Source organism: Pseudoliparis swirei, chromosome 6 (assembly GCF_029220125.1).
Source record: "Pseudoliparis swirei isolate HS2019 ecotype Mariana Trench chromosome 6, NWPU_hadal_v1, whole genome shotgun sequence".
Taxonomy (NCBI): domain Eukaryota; kingdom Metazoa; phylum Chordata; class Actinopteri; order Perciformes; family Liparidae; genus Pseudoliparis; species Pseudoliparis swirei.
Window position 1 is genome coordinate 14,202,296 of NC_079393.1, and position 20,783 is coordinate 14,223,078.

At 41.8% G+C, this 20,783-nt stretch overlaps 2 protein-coding genes across 4 annotated transcripts; one reads left to right on the top strand and one right to left on the bottom strand.

Moving 5' to 3' along the window:
* The first annotated feature begins 204 nt into the window (after positions 1-204).
* Positions 205-10,878, top strand: ttc23 (tetratricopeptide repeat domain 23). Of its 3 annotated transcripts, none has more exons than XM_056417628.1 (11): positions 205-483; positions 724-892; positions 1,737-1,860; positions 2,150-2,306; positions 2,405-2,530; positions 7,315-7,486; positions 7,640-7,745; positions 8,078-8,205; positions 8,428-8,577; positions 10,220-10,302; positions 10,452-10,878. In XM_056417628.1, the coding sequence occupies exons 1-11, from the start codon at positions 425-427 to the stop codon at positions 10,564-10,566; spliced, it is 1,389 nt and encodes a 462-aa protein (XP_056273603.1). In that variant the 5' UTR covers positions 205-424; the 3' UTR covers positions 10,567-10,878. The 3 variants fall into 3 exon arrangements, with proteins under 3 accessions (XP_056273603.1, XP_056273602.1, XP_056273604.1); XM_056417627.1 differs by lacking the exon at positions 205-483 and adding an exon at positions 507-608; XM_056417629.1 differs by lacking the exons at positions 205-483; positions 8,428-8,577 and adding an exon at positions 507-608.
* synm (synemin, intermediate filament protein) lies at positions 10,865-19,142 on the bottom strand. Its single transcript, XM_056417619.1, has 4 exons — positions 18,228-19,142; positions 16,679-16,803; positions 14,964-15,043; positions 10,865-14,763 (listed from the first exon to the last, which is right to left on the bottom strand). The coding sequence occupies exons 1-4, from the start codon at positions 19,023-19,025 to the stop codon at positions 12,518-12,520; spliced, it is 3,249 nt and encodes a 1,082-aa protein (XP_056273594.1). The 5' UTR covers positions 19,026-19,142; the 3' UTR covers positions 10,865-12,517.
* Between the last annotated feature and the right edge of the window lie 1,641 nt (positions 19,143-20,783).

Consider the following 20,783-nt stretch of genomic DNA (forward strand, 5'->3'; position numbering starts at 1 on the left):
TAAACACTTACGTTTTACCTACCTAAAACAGTGTAGTTAGAAACTGTGGTGATAATTACCAATCACACTGTTCAAATATAATAGTATTCAACAACATCGCGGCTCTTGAATGCACCCCACTTTCTTTTTTCCACGCTGCCGATGTAATTTAAGTTCAGGAAAAGCGTTTCTGGTGATGGAAACGCTTCCGCAACGATATCACAGTCCACAACTAACAGGCTTCCTGTACGTGAAATACTTTGAGTCACGTTGTAGGCACCGTAATTTAAGGTCAGGTAACTAGTCATTTCGGTGAGAGTAGCTACAGTTAGCGTCCGTGTGTGGTCACGTGAATTATGCTCCGCTTACGGTAGCTGGAGTAGAAGGCGACGTGTAACCACGGAAACAAAAACAGAGCGAACACACATGTCATGAGTTGTGTGTAATGGCTGATGTCCACGCGATGACCAACACACGACCCAGTTTCTCCGAGCGTACGGCCGAGTGAGTGATTTCTTCTTTCTGAGGTTCTGTTAAACTCACTGAAGGCAGCTGTTGATGGCACTCACCCACAGAACATACGATGAGAATACACAACAGAGCATGATAACTATATTTACTGTGTCGCGGTATGTACGCAATATATCTTTGTGGGTTTTCAGGAGTTTTACAAACACTAAAAAGGGGTTTCCCTCAAATGCGTCCGCCTTGTCACTGACCTACCTTGTTTGACCAAACTTGTAGATCCCCTGAAAGCAGCAACAGGGGCCCGACTCCATCCCCTCCCTGCTCCTCGGATGTGTTGAGTTCTCCTCAGACTGGATATCCTCAGAAGGAATTTATTATGATGGCACCTGAAGAAAAGCTCAAATACTTTGATAGCCGAGCTCTGGCACGTGAGGACAACCAAGAGGTGGGTACAGTGACACATTAATATTATATTATTTGTTGAAATTAAGCTGAATGCACTCCTGTAGCTGCAACTAATAATAATCACTGACCAGGTTTGTCCATTAGAGCATCCTGGTTTGAGTCTTATCCTGGTTTTGGTCATGGACACAAGAAACATAGTGTCGAGGTGTTCCTTACCCTCTGTGTGTTTTGATTGATCAACACCCACACCACTAAATTCGTTCCCAGCACAGAATGATCTGAAAGGTGGAGAATGTGTTATCGTGCCACATATTCTCGGTTTCTCTACAACTGGTAGCATGTCCTATCCTTCTATGATCATTTTCTCAAAACAAGGATAAGGAGTTGCAGTATCCAGGTTTCTTCAGACGGGATAAGATGTTTCCATGAGCAACATGTGACATTAGTCAAACAATATTTTTCCAGGTAGCTTGTATTGTCTGACCAACATGCCAAAACCCAAATATATTCACATTACAATTATATAAAACATAGAAAAGCAGTAAATTCCTCAAACACAAGAAGCTGGAACATATGATTGCTGACTGTTTCTACATTATAAATTACTTAAAAATCAAGTGATAATCCAATTGACAGGCACTTAATGTTCCTTTAGTCAACGAATCAATGAATAAATTGACATTTCAGTTGTACACACATGCAAATTAACCTGTTTTCGAACATAACGTTTTCACGAAGGTTGACAACAAGGCAGATGAAGGATTGTCATCAGTTTCTAAATGCTAATTTAAACTGTCACACAGAGGTATTATCAATATGGTTTCCGATGCATTGTGGGCTATCAAGAGAAGTGATTCTGACGGTTATTTACTGTGTCTGCTCAGTTTGAAGCCTGCATCCAGGACCTGGTGCGTTGTGTGGCTCTGTGTAGGCTGGTATATGGGGATGGACATCTGAAACTGGCCCAGGCCCATGTCAGACTTGCTCAAGCATATTTCCAGTTCAAAGGTATTGTTAAGAAGATAATACTGTGAGCACTTTGTACATTTTACCTGCATGTTATGACATTTAGGAATCTTTTCCACCTAAGACCGATGTGTTAAAAAAGAAAGAAAGTGTGAGAACCTGACTCAGTATGATCAGCCCATGTAGAACGTGTTATAGAGATTAAGCTTCTACTTTTGTAATTTCACATGTGGTTTTACTTTGTGCTTTGCTTTAATAAGCTAATGAATTGATTGTTAATTGGTGATACTGAGCTGCTGGCTTATGTTTCTTAACTTCTTTGTTTCCTGAGGCTGGGGACTGCAGGCCCGGGAGCACTCGGCTCTGGCCAGAGAGCTGCTGCCTTTCTGCCCCTCCATCTCCTCCTGCAGAGAGGAAAAGCTTGAGGTTCTTCTGTGTCTCCTGAACGTACACCTCACACAGGGAGGCGCTTCACTGCTCACAGCCAAATATCCTTCACATGTTATGGTTTACAATAACGTGTGCGAATTGGATAGAAGCATTAGCTCAAATAACCAAGCTGAAACATTCCTTGACTCTTCTCCACTCTTGAGGAGGCCGAATCCTCTTTTCTGGAGGCAGAACAAGTTCTTGAGGAGCTTCATCACCTCAGTGGCATCAACCAGGAAGAAAAGATGAAGACTGAGCTGGACATCTCCAGTGGTCTATTCAGGTTCAGTTGGGGGACAAAATACATCTCTAGGAATTTGTTTGATTTGTTTTTCTCAAACCCTCCTTTTTCAAATAGTGTTTCACATTTAAGTTTGGCCACAAGATGGTGATATATTCACGTACGTTGGCATGAAATCACATGTTTTCTTTGCTAACTTGGTAATGCCAGTAAAATACCAGTATTTCTTCTTCTCTTACAAACAACAACTTAACACATCAGGATTTCCCCCTGTTGTCCTGTCCACTCAGCAGTCAGCGTGGGTGTGTTGTAATGATGCTTAAAGCCCTGCTGGGTTTGATTTGTTTCTGCATGTGCACTCCCACAGTCACTGCAGATGGAAGAGAGGTATTTTCCCTCTTATTATTGATTTGTCTCTAGTGTTTTACAATATGCATTTGTAACCTGGTGGCGCTATTGACAGAGATCCCAAGTGCAGTATTACATGCTCAGGAAAAGATTAAAGACTAAGTGGATCATGGTGGAGACAACAAGCACAGACACTAGACCTCAGAGAGACTGATAGTCTGTTAAGGAAACTGTGTGGCCTGGCAACATAAAAATAGCAGCTACTTGTGGGTAAAATTGGCAGCAAACCCAGGAAATAAAGTATACTCTTACCTGGGTTGAGATCAGCTAATGTCTAAAGGTATCATTTCCACAGTGCATTGTTTAACCCGTCAAAGCAAAAACGACAACAAACGGAAAGATACTGTCAAAATATGGTTCAGTTCTTTTAAATAGTCTTCTTAGCTATAGTTCGAAAAACTCGTATAAAGGAGTATGTCATCAAAGACAGTAGGACAGTATATTTACAGGGGACCCCATCTTACAGGTGACCTTATGTGAGGTAAATTGAAGCAATAATCCTGTAAAATCTACAGTGAACGAGTCTTATCAGTGGCTGAGGTTAGCGACACTGATAGGAATGTGTGAGTGATGCCAATCTGTGTCTGTTTCAGAGAGTCATGGTTTGTTGACTTGACGTGTGAAATTGAAAACATTTGCAGACCCTGGCTGGTGTGTAAGCTTGCTAAATCTCTTTTGTGAGTTGATGGCTATGAATTTGGCGTGCTTCTAAAGCTCCGTCAATCAAGACTGTTGTGATGGAAGATAATGTTCCCATAAAGCTCCATTAGATCCTGGTCTAAACATTCTGCCTGGCTTTAGATTCACAGGTGGGCACTTAACCCTTGTGTTGCCTTCGGGTCATTTTGACCCGATTCAATATTTAACCCTCCTGTCGCCTTCGGGTCAATTTGACCCGATTCAATGTTTAATGTCGGTGTTCTTTCGGGAGTCAACAAACAAACATAAAGTACCTCACACTTAAACTTGGAAAACAATATTAATTCTAATAATTTTCTGGAGATTTTAATAGCTGGGGTCATATTGACCTCAAGGGTAAAATATGTTAGTAAATATAAAGGTAACAGGAGGGTTAAACATTGAATCGGGTCATATTGACCCGAAGGCGACAGGAGGGTGAAACATTTTATCGGGTCAAATTGACCCGAAGGCAACACAAGGGTTAAGATCAGCCATATAGGATATTTATTCTTAGGTTTGAATCTGTTTGTTCTCATATTCTCAGAATTGGTCATTGCTGCTAAGATCATTTATTTTTCGTCGATTCATAACAGCTGTCAGAAATCTACATCTTAGACAACATTTTTAGAAGGATATCTTAATCTTCAATATCATCTCCACCCTTAATCACCATGTTCATCATCATTGAATTGTACTCGTTAACAACTTTGTGCAAATAGTCTCTCACATTTGTGTCGTTGCTGTAATCAGATGCTCTGTTCCCCTTTCCTTGTGGATATGTACGCTAAATCCTTGATGCACAGTCACAGTATAAACACACTGCATAGATACTGTCAGCCAAACTCCAGAGGTGTTATTATGGTTCGGCATCTGCCTGTATTTTTTCCAGAAGGTAGTTCATATTTTACATGTACTATTGTTCCAGATTAGTTGGATGTGTCACAAGCTGCACGGCCATGCCAACAAAAGGGGATACACACAAGTAGTAGTTAACAAAAAAGGGTTTTATTTAACTTAGGTAGCAGAACATAACTTAGGTAGAATAAACAGTGGTGTGTGGAGTCAATATTTTCAGTGGTGGAGGTGAGCGCATGCGTGGGAAGTGTGTGTGCTATGTTGTGTCGTGTTGGGTCAAACCATACTCTCCTACAGACAGTCAAACGGGGTCGGAGAGAGACTGACTGACTGACTGACTTTAAATGCAGCACTGGCACACAAGGCCCAGGTGTTGCCAGTGCTGCTGATTACCTCAGGTGTTTCCCTTCTTCTGATTACCCTTTGCCGCGCCCACCTGCAGGGACACAAGCTCATCAATCAATCAGAATGCCATCAGTTTACAGCACCACACAGTGGATTTGCAGTAGGAGGCGGTTCCTCTGTTTCCACTTTGGTTTGGCCTACTGTATCTTTTTCCGAGTGAAAGCCCAGAGCAAACTTACGTCAACTATGTTCTGGAAAAGTTTACAAAAGAGGTCTATGTGGCTTGCTTGGCAACACATCTCCAAATCCTTAAGTCTATTAATTCCCTGCCCTGTGGACTCTTGGTATATTTCAGTGTGTTGTGGCATATTACCGTCCTGCAGGAGGTGCGTAAAGATGCAGAGTGAATGAGAGGATAGAGGGGCTTTGTCTCTGTTTGTCCATGCAGGCAGAATGGCAGGACTCGAGCCATGCTGGAATGTAGCGCTGCTTCAGCCATCACTGCTGCCCTAAAAGGACCTGAAGTGCCTGCCTCATGAACACTTATGGGTGGGGCACTCCTATCCATCTCAGTGTGTTAGGGTAAACTTGGATTCATGGGAAAAGTCAAAGTAATCAAAGTGTTTTTGTGCTGCTGGCATTTAACTATGGAGCCACGAATAACCACACCCATGTGGCCCTGGGATGTGAGCATGACATAATATTGTCACGCCTAGACTTTAGGTTCCCACACATGCTGCCTCTGCTAAAACCAACTGTATATACTCATGATACTGGAAATCACATTAGATGAAACCTTAAATCAAATGCCATGCTGTTACTGATTTACCTCAGTGTGGCAGATAACACATACTCTGCTCAGTGTGAATGTGGGAGTCTGTGAGAAGGTGTTTCCTGTGACAACAATGTAGCTAGAGATGGTATCGCAGTGAGTGGTGCGTCCTCTGAACCCCCCTTGACTGGAGCGCTGAATTACATTTCAGTCCATTAGTCTGTTAGTAGAGACGCCTGATGGGATCCAGAGTCCTTGCAGTGGCTATTGGAGTCATCATCCCGCCCCCTTGTTGCTCTGTTGAGGGCCAAGCAACCCCATAGTACAGTATGAAAGGAAGTGAATCTCTTTTAAAAGATAAATACATTTTTGCTACATTTGCATCTAGTAGTTCACACGACTCCAGAGTTTTAAACCCCTCCCCCCCCCAAAAAAAGGCGTTGGAAAAGCTCTTCCGACGTTGTGTTAGTTGAAAACTCTGGGGTTGCGTTGTAGTGTTGCCGGGCAGAAACGGGACGGTTGACACTGATGGGGTAAAAACCTGCGTTCGCTACTCGAACGGTTGCAACGTGTCCTTACCTGATTCGTCACGCCACCAGAAGAAAATAAACATTAGATTACATTTCTGACCCATATTCTTGTAAAACTTTGATTTGTAAGTGTTTATTTTAACCCTTGTGTTGCCTCCGGGTCATTTTGACCCGATTCAATATTTAACCCTCCTGTCGCCTTCGGGTCAATTTGACCTGATTCAATGTTTAATGTCGGTGTTCTTTCGGGAGTCAACAAACAAACATAAAGTACCTCACACTTAAACTTGGAAAACAATATTAATTCTAATAATTTTCTGGAGATTTTAATAGCTGGGGTCATATTGACCTCAAGGGTAAAATATGTTAGGAAATATAAAGGTAACAGGAGGGTGAAACATTGAATCGGGTCATATTGACCCGAAGGCGACAGGAGGGTGAAACATTGAATCTGGTCAAATTGACCCGAAGGCAACACAAGGGTTAAAGTAAATTGTGTATGTCGGTATGTATGTATATATATATATATGTGTATATATATGTATACGAGATAGATATATACTTTTATTAATCCCCAAGGGGAACGTATGTGTGTGTGTCTGTGTGAGAGAGATCGATAGAGCAATACCTGCTGCCTTGTAACTAAGTTTGAAATAGGTTTGAGTATATCGAGGAAGACCTTAAGTATCAAGCACAGCCTTTTATTATTAAATGGAAAGTGATTTCTAAAATGGTGCTAGTGCAGCGTAACCTTCCGTCCCAGAGGAGACGGTTAGAGTCTGGTGAAAGGATGCAACCCAAAGCACTTATAAAGGGCAATGTGCAAGCTTTCCCTCATATAGTATAACAGCAGGCCTCAAATGCAGCCATTAGCCAACAGCCTTCACCACTCTGCTGGTTGGCTGGAGACCAAGCAGTTACTTCTGTATTGTGAAACAGGCTCATGTTAAGGAGGTAACAGGCTTACGCTTATATACTCAATTGATTCTATAAATAAAGAGTGTTATTCAACATCATTTTTGTATTATACAATTTGTAATGGTTATAATGTATTGATAAACTACAAATGGGCAGAGCAAATATGTTTAAACACACGGATGCAGACAATCAACTTGAAGTGGATACTTTCTCATCATTACATCATACTGCTGCCTCCTAGAGTGGTAGACCTGCTGTCTTTACTGGTGTCTTTCCGTCTCTGACAGTCTCTCCATGTGTGTGTCCCGGCTCTATAGGGTCTATAGGAGACAGAACAGACCAGAGGAGGCCTTAAGCCAGTGTGAGAAGTCTCTGCAATGGCTGGAGGACTGTGGTAAGCCAGAGAAGACGTGTTCGGTCTACAGAGACATGGCCGCCATCGAACAGGACAACGGCCATGTGGACCGAGCCATAGAGCATCTCACCAAGGTAAGGGGCCCGCCAACCACACAGCCCATCATTCTATAAAAACACACAAGGGGCTTCTTAATATGGTGCCAGGCTTTGTCATGAGGTAATGTTCCCACACCTCTTATTTGGTGATATGTGATCTGCTGTATCCTGTGGGTGTTTTTCTGCTAGGCCCATGCCATTGCTATGACTCACAGCCCAGAGGAGCTCGAGGGGGCTCAGATCTCCCACAGCCTGGCCCTTATCCTTTCTGCTGCAGCACAGCCACATCACAATGGTGAGTTTATTCTCAGACACAGAACAGGCCCCAAGGATATGCATCAAGGGGTTCATTAGGATTTGTCCTCCTATATCTGAGATGGCGTGATGGAAACCAGACGTATAATAGTCTCATTGAAGCCATGTTGACGTTCAGTCATGTCAGTGTGATTCACATAAGCCAACTGTGTCAAGGAAAATATATGCTTCATGGTAGCTTTGTAAAACATCTGGAAACTAACTAAATCCCAAAATGATATTGCCATTTATATTATACTAATCATTATTATTATTATTGTTGATGAAATTCAAGTTAACCTGCTTTGTGTGTTTTTCCCCATGCTGGTGTAGGCTCTGCAGGTTGCTACTTTGAGGAGAGTCTAAGTGCATATAAAAACTCAGCAGGTCCACAAGATCCGGCCTTTCTCACAGCCCAGGATGATTTCTGTCGTTTTCTCCTCCTCAGTGGCCAGCAAGAGGTTACACATACACAAACGCATGCACTTAGTTGCATATATTTGCACTTGTAATTTTGAAACCCAAAGCAGATTTTCACAGACTGTTTGTTCATGAGAGCTGCGTCATGGCAACGCCCTCAGGGTTAGTGATTGTTGGGGGATTTATTTCACCTGCGTAACCGGATGTGGCTCCCGCCACTGATGGAGAGAGATGATTCATCTGTTTTCAATGTACCATTTCAGAAATGTGTGGAGATCCAGAAAGCTTCTCTCGCTACAAAGAGATCTACTTTTGGTGACTTGAGTGCTGAGGTAGCAGACACCCTTCAGCTTTTAGGAAGTGTGGAGATGAGTGAGGGCAGACTGAAGCCGGCCCACAGGACCATGAGAAAGGTATCCCTAGTTACAGAACACAAACAGCACAACTCGTGTCTGTCTTGGCTACGATCTGTAGATGCGTATTAGAAATGATGGATACGAGTGTGTCCCTGCCAGAGTGCTGCATTTGGGAGGGTTTAATAATAGGGCAGGAGTCAGCAGGTCAACTCCACCAATGAGAGGCATGTTCAAAATAAACACACAAAGAGTCCCTATCAGAATGAGGTGAGCTATTTTAACCAGCCTCCCTAAAGTTCAGTGTTATCAGGGTTGCATGCTAATCTTGGAATAGTGCAGTGTGCAGAGCCGCATTCGCCGGCTTTGTGTTTCTCAGTAGAAGGAGCCGGACAGATGGACAACAACACTGTGCAAGCAGAATAGCAGTTTGCCAATTTAATGGACAGTGACGACAATGAGTGAGGCATGGCATTATGTCCTTTAACATAACCTTAAAAGTGACATTCTTCAGCACACGTACATTGATTGAACAGCAGCTTTTTAGTTAATTTGACTATGTTCCTCTTCTGTTACTGTTTTACTTTATCCTTTATGTAATATGTTTTCTTCCACATACAGTGTGACTGCACATGTTTTCCATATGAGCTCAGTTCTGCAGCCCATCCCACATATTAAAATACACCAGTGAATGGGGTTTCTTCATACAAGTAATGGCATGCCTGTTAGGAAAGGAGCCTGGTTGCTATGTTGTTTTGTTATGACATTTAAGGACATGAGGGCTCACTCCCTCCACGACACGTCCGACTCGTAACCTTTCTGAAGTCCCCTGACACAGAGCGTGTCAGGACATTCTTTTCCTGTCATCATGACACCATCTGCAAAACGACAAGATGACTTTTGTTTTTCCAAAGGAAACCCGGCTCATACAGGAGATACAGAACTTCAGATGTACGAAAAGAAAACATAGAGAACAATGGTGCACACATACAGCCATACACTTGACAGTTCACCCCTCATATGTAGTGATAGTGGGGAAAAAAGCCTTCCATTACATCAACCTTAGCAACAGTGAAACAGTGAAAACATCCAGGAGGCCAAATGGATTATTTCCAGATTACCGAGTGTTTTACTTTCCCTGGCGAGGAGGAAACTTGTTGCTCCCTCTTTTCCTACTTTTAACAAAGTTCACTTCACATCTTGTTATTTAAGGCGATTGCAGGAATGACTGGCTTTTATCATGTCTGTTGCGCGACTGTATCTGCGCACAGTGTTATCATTTACGTGTGTTTATGGGAGAAAGTTGTCTGGATTCTGTTAAATTGGGTAATGTTTTCTTGTGTCACAGAGCAAAGTCATGAAGTAGGACCAAACTAAATGTAGAGTGGAAAATGGCTCAGGCTGCATCTTACATTTATTAACTACCTCAGATGTCTGAGTTGTTGATTTTGATTCCCCGTAATAAATCAAGCAGATCTTCTTGTTGACCCGACACTCCCGAGTGGCCAGCACAGGTGTTTTCTAAACCTTGGTCTGCAACAGGTTATTTTGGGATGTTTAGTGCCTTCACATGTTGCTAGGAAGTGTTTATTCCCCTCTGAGTACGAGTCATACCTCTCATCTTCCACTGACCACTCATTCTGCTGTCATTATATATATATATATATATATATATTTTAAGATCATAATATTTGTATTTTAGTGCCTGGAGATCCAGACTCTGTTGTACGGTCCTCAGCACAAGAAGACAAAAACTACACAAAAAGCAGCGGACATGCTGGCGCGGTAAAACTAATTCAACTGTACTTCATATTATATCAATGCAATTCTCCCGGTGTTACATTCCCAATCAATTGATTGTATTTCCAGTAATATAATGATTTAAATAACAGAAAAGTGCATGTTTCAGTAATGCAACCATGTATGTTTTGTAGGGCACCAGAGGTGGCTGAGAGACAACACAGGCAAGGTAGAAGGAAAACAAAACGTCACACACTTGCTGGTGAACCCTGCAGTGGCAATGATGGAAACTCAATGTCTGACTCTTGAAATGGTCTTTTATTATTTTGCCACTACAAGAATCTTGCAAGTTTGGACCAATAGTTACTGGCATTCATGTTTTAATGTAACCGCCTGCTCTGTTTGATAAGGCTGTTCTTGATTCACACTTATTTTATATGATCTTGTTTAATTTTGTACATTAGGTAAGATTAGTCGGGTTGAAAAAAATACTCATACTTAGAAAAAATGTATTTTAATTGTTTTAAGATATTAAGAAATGTTCAAAGAAATAATGCCATGTGTTCAATAGAAAACAATGTTAATAAAAGCAATAAATTGGACTAGCCATGATGACCAATATTTATTGAATCTTTGAATCATTACACATTCTTTACACACTGCACATTTGTATGCTGTGAAATTGCACATTTCTAGATAACACTTATTTACAAGATTGTAAGATGTGTTATTAAGCCACAATTGAGATGCACTGTTTTTAGTTTGCATATGAGAATGTAAGGAAATATGCTGTATCAGGGCACTTAAATGAAATGTCTTTTTAATTGATATTTAATTTTGTAGAATTATAACCGTTAACACATTTCTAAAAGCATGGCATGCATGCTAAACATTACATTTCTTTAATGTGACAGTGCCAAGTGAATACATTACGCAATACTTACACAGTGCACATGCTGATGCCACTTAGACTAAATGTGCAACCACACTAATCTTAGTGGACCATGTTGGCCTTTGCAACTAGTGCACAACACAACAAACCCTAATAGACAGTCAATGCCACTAAGCAGATGATCCACAAATAGTCACGGTCTGGACATGTGTTTGTTCCAGCAAAGGTGAATACTTCCAGCCAACACTGGGATAACCCTCAAATGTGGACAAGCAAAAGGGCATCCATGAGACTTCATCAAGACCAGTTGTGAATATATTTTCTTCAACGGAATCATTGAACCTTTTCAATTCCTTAAGATTATACTACTTCATCTAACTATTGTCTTTTCTAATTGAAAACCCTTTTTTGGAGTTCTAAATGGTCAAATTCACTATGTTCAATTCCCAACACCCTTTTCTCATGTTCAAAACCACAATTTTAGCATCATAACATTTGATTCGTATGGTATTGACCCCTTTTAAAGATACACATTTTACAAACATGTTTCATATTGATCACGTAACCAAGGAATTTAATAACTACTTTTAAGTGGCACATTTAAAGTGGCACTTCACTTAGATTTAACAGTCTCAAAGTTTCTTAAAACGGATCACCACATTTTGTTCCCACCCCCACCATACTGACCTTAGCTACAAGCTTCACTATATTCTGTACACTTCACTGACTACTGCTTCTATTAAACTTCTGCTTTAGGATACAGTAAGTACTAAAACTATTTGTAATGGCAGCAGTGCCCGAGTCAAAAGAAAAATTGAAGCCCTGATCTGGAACAGTTCACAGCACATCATAACTCCAACTGTCATATGTTGGTTTGGAACAGATTCCACAACATAGCAGACACGGGATGTGATGGGATGATGTAAAATGCAGAATGGGCTGATGAGATGCACGGCACAAGTTAGGACAAAAATAGAGAAATCTAGGTAGAATAAACAAACCTCTTTTAAGATAAACTGCAAGCTGTAAAAAGGTTATACACATTCCAGCACAAGCCTAACTTAAATCAGCCCAATTTAGTTCATACTCAGTATTTTAATAGGACAACAGTCACAATTAACACCACAACAAAGTAGTAAAGAATAACTGAATTTAGCTGGCCTCGTGTTAGGTACACCAAGTTTTAGGTGACACGTTAAGTAGGTTAAGCAAAAGAGTGCACCAAAATCAATGAGATATGTCATGTTTTACTGCTTATAGAGCATAGCCATGTAGCTGTGTGGACTGAACCACATCTCTAATGTGCACTTTAACGAGTAACATTGGTAAGCACTCTGCCTTGAAAATATTTCAGGCTGATTTCTTTCTTCAGTCATCAAGTGGACTTTCAAGGTAAACTGTTGCAACTCTTTTCTCTTGCACAATCTTAATTGGGGTTCCCAAGGGGTGAGATTGCAGCTCTTGCTCTGAGGGCTCATCCTGGCTGCCATGTGCGTCCTTCCTAAAGATGAAGGACTTCTCTGAGGCCCCCAGTTGTATGTGCCTCTCGGTGATTTCAGATCCTTCTTCTTTAGCAAAGCCTTCAAACTCTTCATCGTGCACAACATCCTCTTCTTTGGATACTCTGAAGCTGTATCCTCCTCCTGCTCCACCCTGGAAGGCTTTCTCAAGCCCAGGGTTAGAAGATCTGAGCGCTGCCATGATCGGCTCTTCAGATAGATCATCTCCTGACTCCAGCAGCCCTGAGTCTTCCAGGGTTTGAGAGACATTCAGCTCTGCAACTATAGTCATGGTGCCGTTGTCGCTTGACTGTTGCACTTTTTTGACATCAACAGACAAAGTCTGTGAACCATCACTACTCATTTTTGTGAGGAAGGCTAACTCCTCCCTCAGCGGACCCGACACTGAGCTTTGCAGCTTCTCTAGAGCTCCCTTGAGTTGCTCTTTGGGCTCCAAAGAGTCCTCTCTCAGGAACTCAAGCATTGACTCCTGCACTATAGGGGAGACACAAACCTCTTCTTCAATGATGCACTCTGGGAAACTCTCCTTGACAAACGAGTGATCACCTGACTTGTATTCGTCACTTTCCTCGACAATCACCCGTTTCGAGAGAAGACCTTCATCTTGATAATACCGCTCATCTGACAGGTCCTCGACGATACCGTAATGGCCATAGGAGGTAATGCCACCACGCACCTCGGTTTCAGAAAGGTTATCATCTGGTGTGGAGACGAAATAATCGTCAGGCTCTTGGTTATGGGAGAAATATGAAGATTCACTCTTTCTAGAAACCTCTTGGGCTTGATCAGAGCCGCCCTTGCAATGGTCTGTATCTGTCATGAAGGTTTTCATGGCATCGACGTCACACCTCTGAACTTGAGCATCATGAGGGACATTTTCAAGCTCCTCGATTTGGAAATATGTTGAGGAGGGCTCATTAAAACTAGATCTGAGTTTCTGCTCATGCTCAAACACCTCCTCACTGTACGACTCCACCGGTTCCTCAATGATTTCCACATTGACAGACTTATTTTCCAAGTACTCGCTTCCATGCAGGCCACTTAGCAGGTTCTTGATCATGCTTCCTGTTGCTGTGTCCTTGATGTCTTCCAGTGACACCTTCTTAACCCCATGGCTCAGTAGTTCTTCCAGTGCAGAATCCTCAGAAAAATCCAGCTCTTCCTCCACTTTGGATTCCAACACGATCTGCGTCTTAGTCGTTCCATCCTCTTGCTCAGTTCTCTCCACATGATACCTTATCTTTGGTTCTCCCGAGGGGCAAACCATAACTTCTGAACCTGCTGGTCTCATCGCTCTCTCGACAATCTCCTCTATAGACGCAGGATTTAATATCCTTTTCTCACTTGTGCCCATCGTAGGCTCTATTTTTCCTTCATCTTTGAACTCCCAACCATAAACATTATCTTTCTCTTGTTCATCTGACACTTGCCTTTTCTCACTTGTGCCCATGGTAGGCTCTATTTCTCCTTCATCTTTGAACTCCCAACCATAAACATTATCTTTCTCTTGTTCATCTGACACTTGCCTTTTCTCACTTGTGCCCATGGTAGGCTCTATTTCTCCTTCATCTTTGAACTCCCAACCATAAACATTATCTTTCTCTTGTTCATCTGACACTTGCCTTTTGCTCTCTGTCTCAGTTTCCCTGCTCAGGCTCATCATTGGTGGTGATACCAGTTTCACTGATTTGGTCTCGGTAGCAGATGACTTGATGGGACTGACTTGGTTCTCTACCTGAGAGACTTGTTTTATTTCCACAGTTTTCTCCTCTGCTGCTGTTTTCTGTAAATGTTGTCTTGTTGGGTTTTCACTCTGGCCTGTTTGTTTATCTTTCGCTGTGGTGGTAGCAGGGGCAGAAGTGGCAGCCCGGGTTTTGGTGAATGAGAGCATGTCCCTCCTGGATGCAGGGCTCTGATTCTGAGCTCTGCCTGCAACTGAAATAGGAATGATCCTAGAGGGACTCATGGACCCAGAGGGAGGCCCAGGGGATCTTCTCAGGTGTGAAGCTGGCGGCGTGTACCTGATATCCATAGATGGTCTGTGGGTTAAGGTGGAAGCTCTTGGAGTGTAGGGCTTGGCAGGCATCCTTATATCTGAGACAGATAATTAATAATTAAGTAGATACTTAAAGGAAAAGGTTGACATTTTGGGAAATATGCTTATTTGGCAAGATCTTCTCATCTGACTAGCTGCAAGAAGGAAAATTAGCATATTTGCCAAAATATCAAACTGTTAAACTATTTTTCTAATTTACACTTCATGTTGCAACAGTGAATCATTTCAAATACAGTACCTATTATTCTTTCTCTTTGATGTTGAGTCACCCTCCGATGAGCATCTTGCAAATCCACTCTCTCCCCTTCCAGGAGAGCCCTGATCAAACAAGAGACACGACAATATATATTTGAAGACTATTATAAAATCACTGGTTATTTCAAAAACAAAAACAAAAAGATCAAAGACAAATACCTTCCAAGATGATGTACATCATTCAGCTCTGCCATCTCAACGCCCTCAAACTAAACGTAACAAGCTTGAAGACGGTATGAATGCAGCACCTGGCCTCATATAAGTTGGTAATCATCTACAACACAACATAAACAGCCTCTCATGTAGGCTCATAAAGAATTTGCTTTAGCAGCTCACCTTTCCTTGGCAATGCTTCAACAAACATACAACCGCTAACCAGCGTGCCTCAAAAAGAAACGACCTCTCCGGAGACTGCCTTCCCAAAGACTGACCTAAAAATAACAGTTACAACGCAGGAGTGTCCACACTTCCCTACGAATCCCAAAGCAAAAGCTGACCCGTGAGACGCACAAAAACACATGCCGCTGTCACCTCGCTGCGTAAATATTCTGTCTATTCCAAAAATTCAAAACACACCAGTAGTGCCAGAAGAGAATCGTCCATATCGAGACAGTCTGGAGCAAATAGTCTTTTCAAGAACCTCCTGGGAATTGGCGTACTACTAATACATGTTTTTATCCCTCAAAAAGAACATTTTGTGATATGAGGTAATATTAAGAAGTTATGATGTAACAAGGATCGCTTGGGAAAAAAAACTGGAGTGTACCTTCAAACATAAAAATAGTTTCAGTAAAAATAGTCTGTTAGTATGTGACCTTGTGGGATCTGGCTATGTAAGGAACATGAAGACGAGCCACGCCGCGTTATTACAGGATATGAAATGGCAGATATTAATACCCCCTTTAAACACTTAAAATAAACCACAGCTAAAGTTTAACCTTTGTTAAAAATGAATGTGTAGTACATGTGCTGTTCATAAGATGGGACATGTGAGATGATACTTTGAGTTTATCCAAGTGAATTTCAGATGACTTTGTGTCAACAGGAAGGAAGCAGCTGATTACTTTTGTGTTTAATTAAATCACTAATTAAGCGAAGAGTAGCTTCAGGCAGTGTGTGTGTGTGTGTGTGTGTGGGGGGGGTGGGTAAATATCACTGAAAAGAGAGGATGTTACTATTTTACTAATTTAGCCGACTTTCTGTATTCACAAAAAAATGTTTTTTTTATGACCAAAAACGAGACATTTCAGAGTGTACTGGCTGTACTGTGTTGTGAATTTAAACAAAAAACACTTACTTAGGTTTTGGCAACGAAACTGCAGATTTTGGGCGTAAAAAGTGTCATGGTTGTGCGTAAAATAACTACGTTAACTTAATCAATCATCACAAAAATCACTTCTAAACAGACCCATCCACCTTTATGTCTTTCGACTACGTCATCACGTGGCATTTTCTCTGAGTGTCTAATAATTATGCAAATGTATGGTGGACACAAAAGCAACAGGTGTAAATAATATAATGAAAGGGGGCTGAATTCCATTAAGTGTCGTACTGGGACACTTGGAATTGAATGCAGCAAATGTTAGTAGTAACACTTAATAGTCAACATGATTATTGTGTAAGTATATTTAATTGAAAGTGACAATATAAAAAAATCTGTTTTGATTGGACAACTGACAAAACAAATAAGTTGTTCACCTGTAGGCAGCCACCTCCATGCCCAGATCCATCTTAACCCGGAGAAGGTGCTGATGTTCTCGCATCTTTTCTGCAATAGCATCAGCCATCATATTCCTCTCATGCTCCAGCTTCTCAATAATTATCTGGAGGGAAGAATGGAAAATAAAAACAATACGTATTCACGTAGGCACATAGATGGCTTCACATAGACACAACACAAGCTTGTGGTCTGTCCATTTGGTGTATATATATATATATATATATATAATTGTGGGATTGCTTGTTATTTTACTGCAGCCTACAGTTTTGTTAACTTGTGTCAATCTGTGTTGTTTTGGTTTTTAGTCCCGGGATCTTATTTTTGTTTACTAATGCAGAAAGTTGGCGAACTGGCTGAACACTTCTAGTCAAAATCAAATCTGACTACTTATGCACTGTGTGCATGAGCCTTTTCCAATAACATGTGATATTCATATTCTTGGACAGATGACATGCTCACTTATATGTTACCACATGGTATTCACTGTACTTGTGTGTATGAAATGTGTTTTTTGTTGCAATATTAAAGACATCCCTACCGTGTAAACATTGTAATTGACTGACCTGCTAAGGGCTGCATCTTGGGGAGGCTAATAAGGATTTGTCAGACTGACAGCTAATTGGGTTAAGTGGCCGGTATAATCTATCAGCGACAGTACTGGGGAGCTAGAGCATTGTGTGAGGTCAAATGTGGCACGTATATTTATCAGGCATCACTTCATGTTGTTGTTGTCTTTGTATTGAGGTAGGGAGAAATGAATTCATTTCAGAGTCAACATCTTCTGAGTGTGTATGGTTTAAGAAAGAGCGGAAATATCAGTCATATTATTTCCTGATAGAAATTACATTGATTCATAGATTGTGAATGACAACTGCCTCTGACAGCTGCAGCTGCATAAGTGCCTTTCAGCAACGTGGGTGTGGCAGTGAGAGAGGAAGTACCCTCCCCCTCCTCCTGCATGGCTCAGTGGGATAACGGGTATATTATTCTGTCTGTATATTTTTAAAGTTCTATCATATTTATTATGTATGTTGGGACTTCTTAAAATATAAATTCAATTCAGTTTATTTTGTACTTCACCTTGTAAACAACTGATTTTCAGCTGGCGCATGCGCAAAGGGTAGACCTCAATGAAACACATTTATTTTGAGTTGATATGCACACCATCTAACCTAAATAAATCTAATAAATGAAAGAATTCATACATTTTGTGTTCCACCCATTAAATATAAATATCTATTTTTGTAATTGATTTATTTAAATGTATCAAACAATATTTAAATGTGTCACCTCGAAGAAGGGCTTGAATCGTTTTTGAGTGTAACCTAAATAAATCTAATAAATGAAAGTATTCATACATTTTGTGTTACACCCATTCAAAATAAATATCTTCGTTTTGTAATTGATTTATTTAAATGTATCAAACAATATTTAAATGTGTCACCTCTAAGAAGGGCTTGAATCGTTTTTTTGAGTGTACATATGAGCTTTCCTACTCTTATTAGCCTGTGATGGACTGTTCCTCACCTGATATTCACTGAAGTCCACCCGGAATTTCTCCTGCATGTGCATCACTTCTTCTTCCAGACAGAATTGAATCTGACCTTGTTTGTCCGCCTCTGTGCGTAATCTGTCCATCTCTGTAGCATGCCGCATCTTCTCCCTCTGCAGATCACTCAGCTTCGCCTGGTCGGCTTTAATCGACTGCTCCATGTCTTCCACCTTCAGCTGGTACATTTCAACCGTCTCAATCCACCCTTCGGACAGTCCGCGGGCGTACTCCTGCACCTCTTCCATGGAGGCCGCCGGTGGCCCGCGATAGGTTTGCGTAATGATGGGTACCACCCGGGACTCCACCTGACGCCGCAGATGATCCTTCTCTTGCCTGTGCACATCCTCCAGGCTTTTATACTCGTTCTCTAGTTGAAATAAACGCTTCTGGAGTTCACCGTTCGTCTTGTGAGCGTGCTGAAGCTCCGTCTCGTAGCCTTTCAGCTCGCCACTGATGTCCTTGCACACCCCAGTCTGCTCGCTGCACAGAGACTGGACCATCTGCAACTCCCGCCATAGCTTCTCCCTCTCCATCTCGGCCTGGGACTTCTCAAACGACAGCAGCCCCACCATTCTCCTCAGATCCCGCACCTCACTCATGCGCTTCGGCTCCCATTCCGCCCTCTTCCCTTGCCTAAGTTTATTTATTTCAGTGATAAGATACGCATTGTCCTGCTCCAGCTGCTTCGTTCTGGAAAGATACTGGCCAAGTCTGTCGTTGAGCTCCTGCAGATGCTGCTTCTCGCTCTCAAAAGTTATTTTGAAAGGCAACATTGTGGCATCTAATTGGAAAAAACGTGATTTTTAAAAAAATGTCCTATCCGGAGCCCAATACTCTAGCAGACAGGTTGTCCCGGTGTCATTTGCGTGGCGTCTGTGGGTACGACTGTGATGTAATTTGCGATCAGAGCCCTTTGACAAGTGCAGGAGGAGGAGGAGGAGGAGGAGGAGGAGGGCGTGTCCAGCCTCACGGGATGGCCCAAAGCGCGTCGGCGTCCTGGCAGATGTTGCGTTTAAGGGCTGTCTGAAATATTAACCCTATAATCTCCAAGCAACAGCCTAGCTAAGGATGTGGTAAAATCCACTTTGCGATTGAAACAAAAAAACGTGATGCTAAAATATTTCATGTATTCAAATTAAATGTAGAGATGAGGAAACGGAAAAGGACATGAGTCTAAACGATTGTCTTGGAGACTATAGTTTCTGTTTCCTGAAATGTATATAAGATGTGACAGTGTAGCTAAATTAATGCCTGTAGCTAAAACCAAAAGATACAAAAGAACACACTAAAGATGTTTTAGCCTAATAATTAATCATGAAATGTATTAAGTAAATGAGATAATTATTTGGTTTTAATGGCGGGAAAAACAAGCGTCGTTTCAGTCTTTATGGTAATGAAATGTGTGACTTGTTTTAGACCTTTCATTTGAACGTCAGAATTCACCTGAGCCCATCACTTCCACGTGGGCTTCTCGTCCTCCATTAGCCGGGGAACAGCTCCTCTCCGAGGACAACAACAGAGCTGCGGCAGCTCCACTAAGCCTGGTTGTTTTCCAGTCTCCTGATATGAACTATCCCCCTTACTAACTGTGTCAATGTGACTGCGTTATGAATAGAAATGAAATAGTAGGCTAATGGCAACACTGGTAAAGCAGTAAGAGTTCACTCATGAATACACACACTGTTCATTTGATTTCCTCCATTAGGTTTTGGACCTAAGTTCGTATGAACCCCAGTTGGAAAGCTGCCCAGGTAATGTAGTTTGTAAAAAAAAAAAAATAGTGCCACTTGGTTATTATTAAATGTCGATTGGGAGACTTTAATGTTTAATGTGTTTTATTTAAGGGCTTGAAATTGGTCGGATTGGGATTAAGGGGCCAGTGAGTTATGTAGCGACAGCAAATCATTGCTGCGATTTGGCAAACTCTTCCAAACGTTTATCAGGTCTCTCAAGTTTTGAAGACAGGCAAGAGTGACATTTCCATCAGCTGATGGCTGATAAGTGGCTCCTCACAGCAGAACTCCAGGGGAGCGCTTGATTCCTCCACGGTGAGGGCAGCGCGGCCAGCTCATGTTTGCGTGCTGCGGCACATTAAAACATTAAATAGCCGAGAGTTTTTTTAGCTTGAGAAATACGATGTGTGGCGGGAGTGCGTGACGTAAGACCGAAATGCGTGAGTCTCACGCTCAATGCGTGACACTTGAGAGCCCTGCATGAACACACCGTAGTCTCTGCTCGTTGTGTCTGTTTGAAAATCTTCTTCTGTTGCTAACTTCGGGACTCTTTGGGGTAAATAGGATGTCTATGCAGCGAATAGGTTTATAGATGCGCTCCTTAGCGCCATCTATCGTCGCGGAGTTTGAAAAGGAACCAACGCGTCTCGGCCCAAAATCAGAATTTCTTTTGCCGTGAGAAATTGGTTGTGTGGCGTGAGTGTGTGTGAAAACATGCAAAAGCGTGTGTCACACGGCGAAACCGTGAGAGTTGGTAGCTCTGAATCCAACTGTGTTTCTGGGTGCAAAGCAGCAACA

Bases quoted from the DNA above. Each gene is read 5' to 3' on its own strand.
- synm (XM_056417619.1), bottom strand. From the start codon at position 19,025: ATGTTGCCTTTCAAAATAACTTTTGAGAGCGAGAAGCAGCATCTGCAG. The intron at 15,044-16,678 runs GTGAACAACTTA...TTGTTTGATCAG, and splicing joins ATGGAGGTGGCTGCCTACAG to GGCTCTCCTGGAAGGGGAGA. The intron at 14,764-14,963 runs GTACTGTATTTG...TATCTGTCTCAG, and splicing joins TCAAAGAGAAAGAATAATAG to ATATAAGGATGCCTGCCAAG.
- ttc23 (XM_056417627.1), top strand. From the start codon at position 538: ATGGCACTCACCCACAGAACATACGATGAGAATACACAACAGAGCATG. The intron at 8,206-8,427 runs GTTACACATACA...GTACCATTTCAG, and splicing joins TCCTCAGTGGCCAGCAAGAG to AAATGTGTGGAGATCCAGAA. The intron at 10,303-10,451 runs GTAAAACTAATT...TATGTTTTGTAG, and splicing joins GCAGCGGACATGCTGGCGCG to GGCACCAGAGGTGGCTGAGA.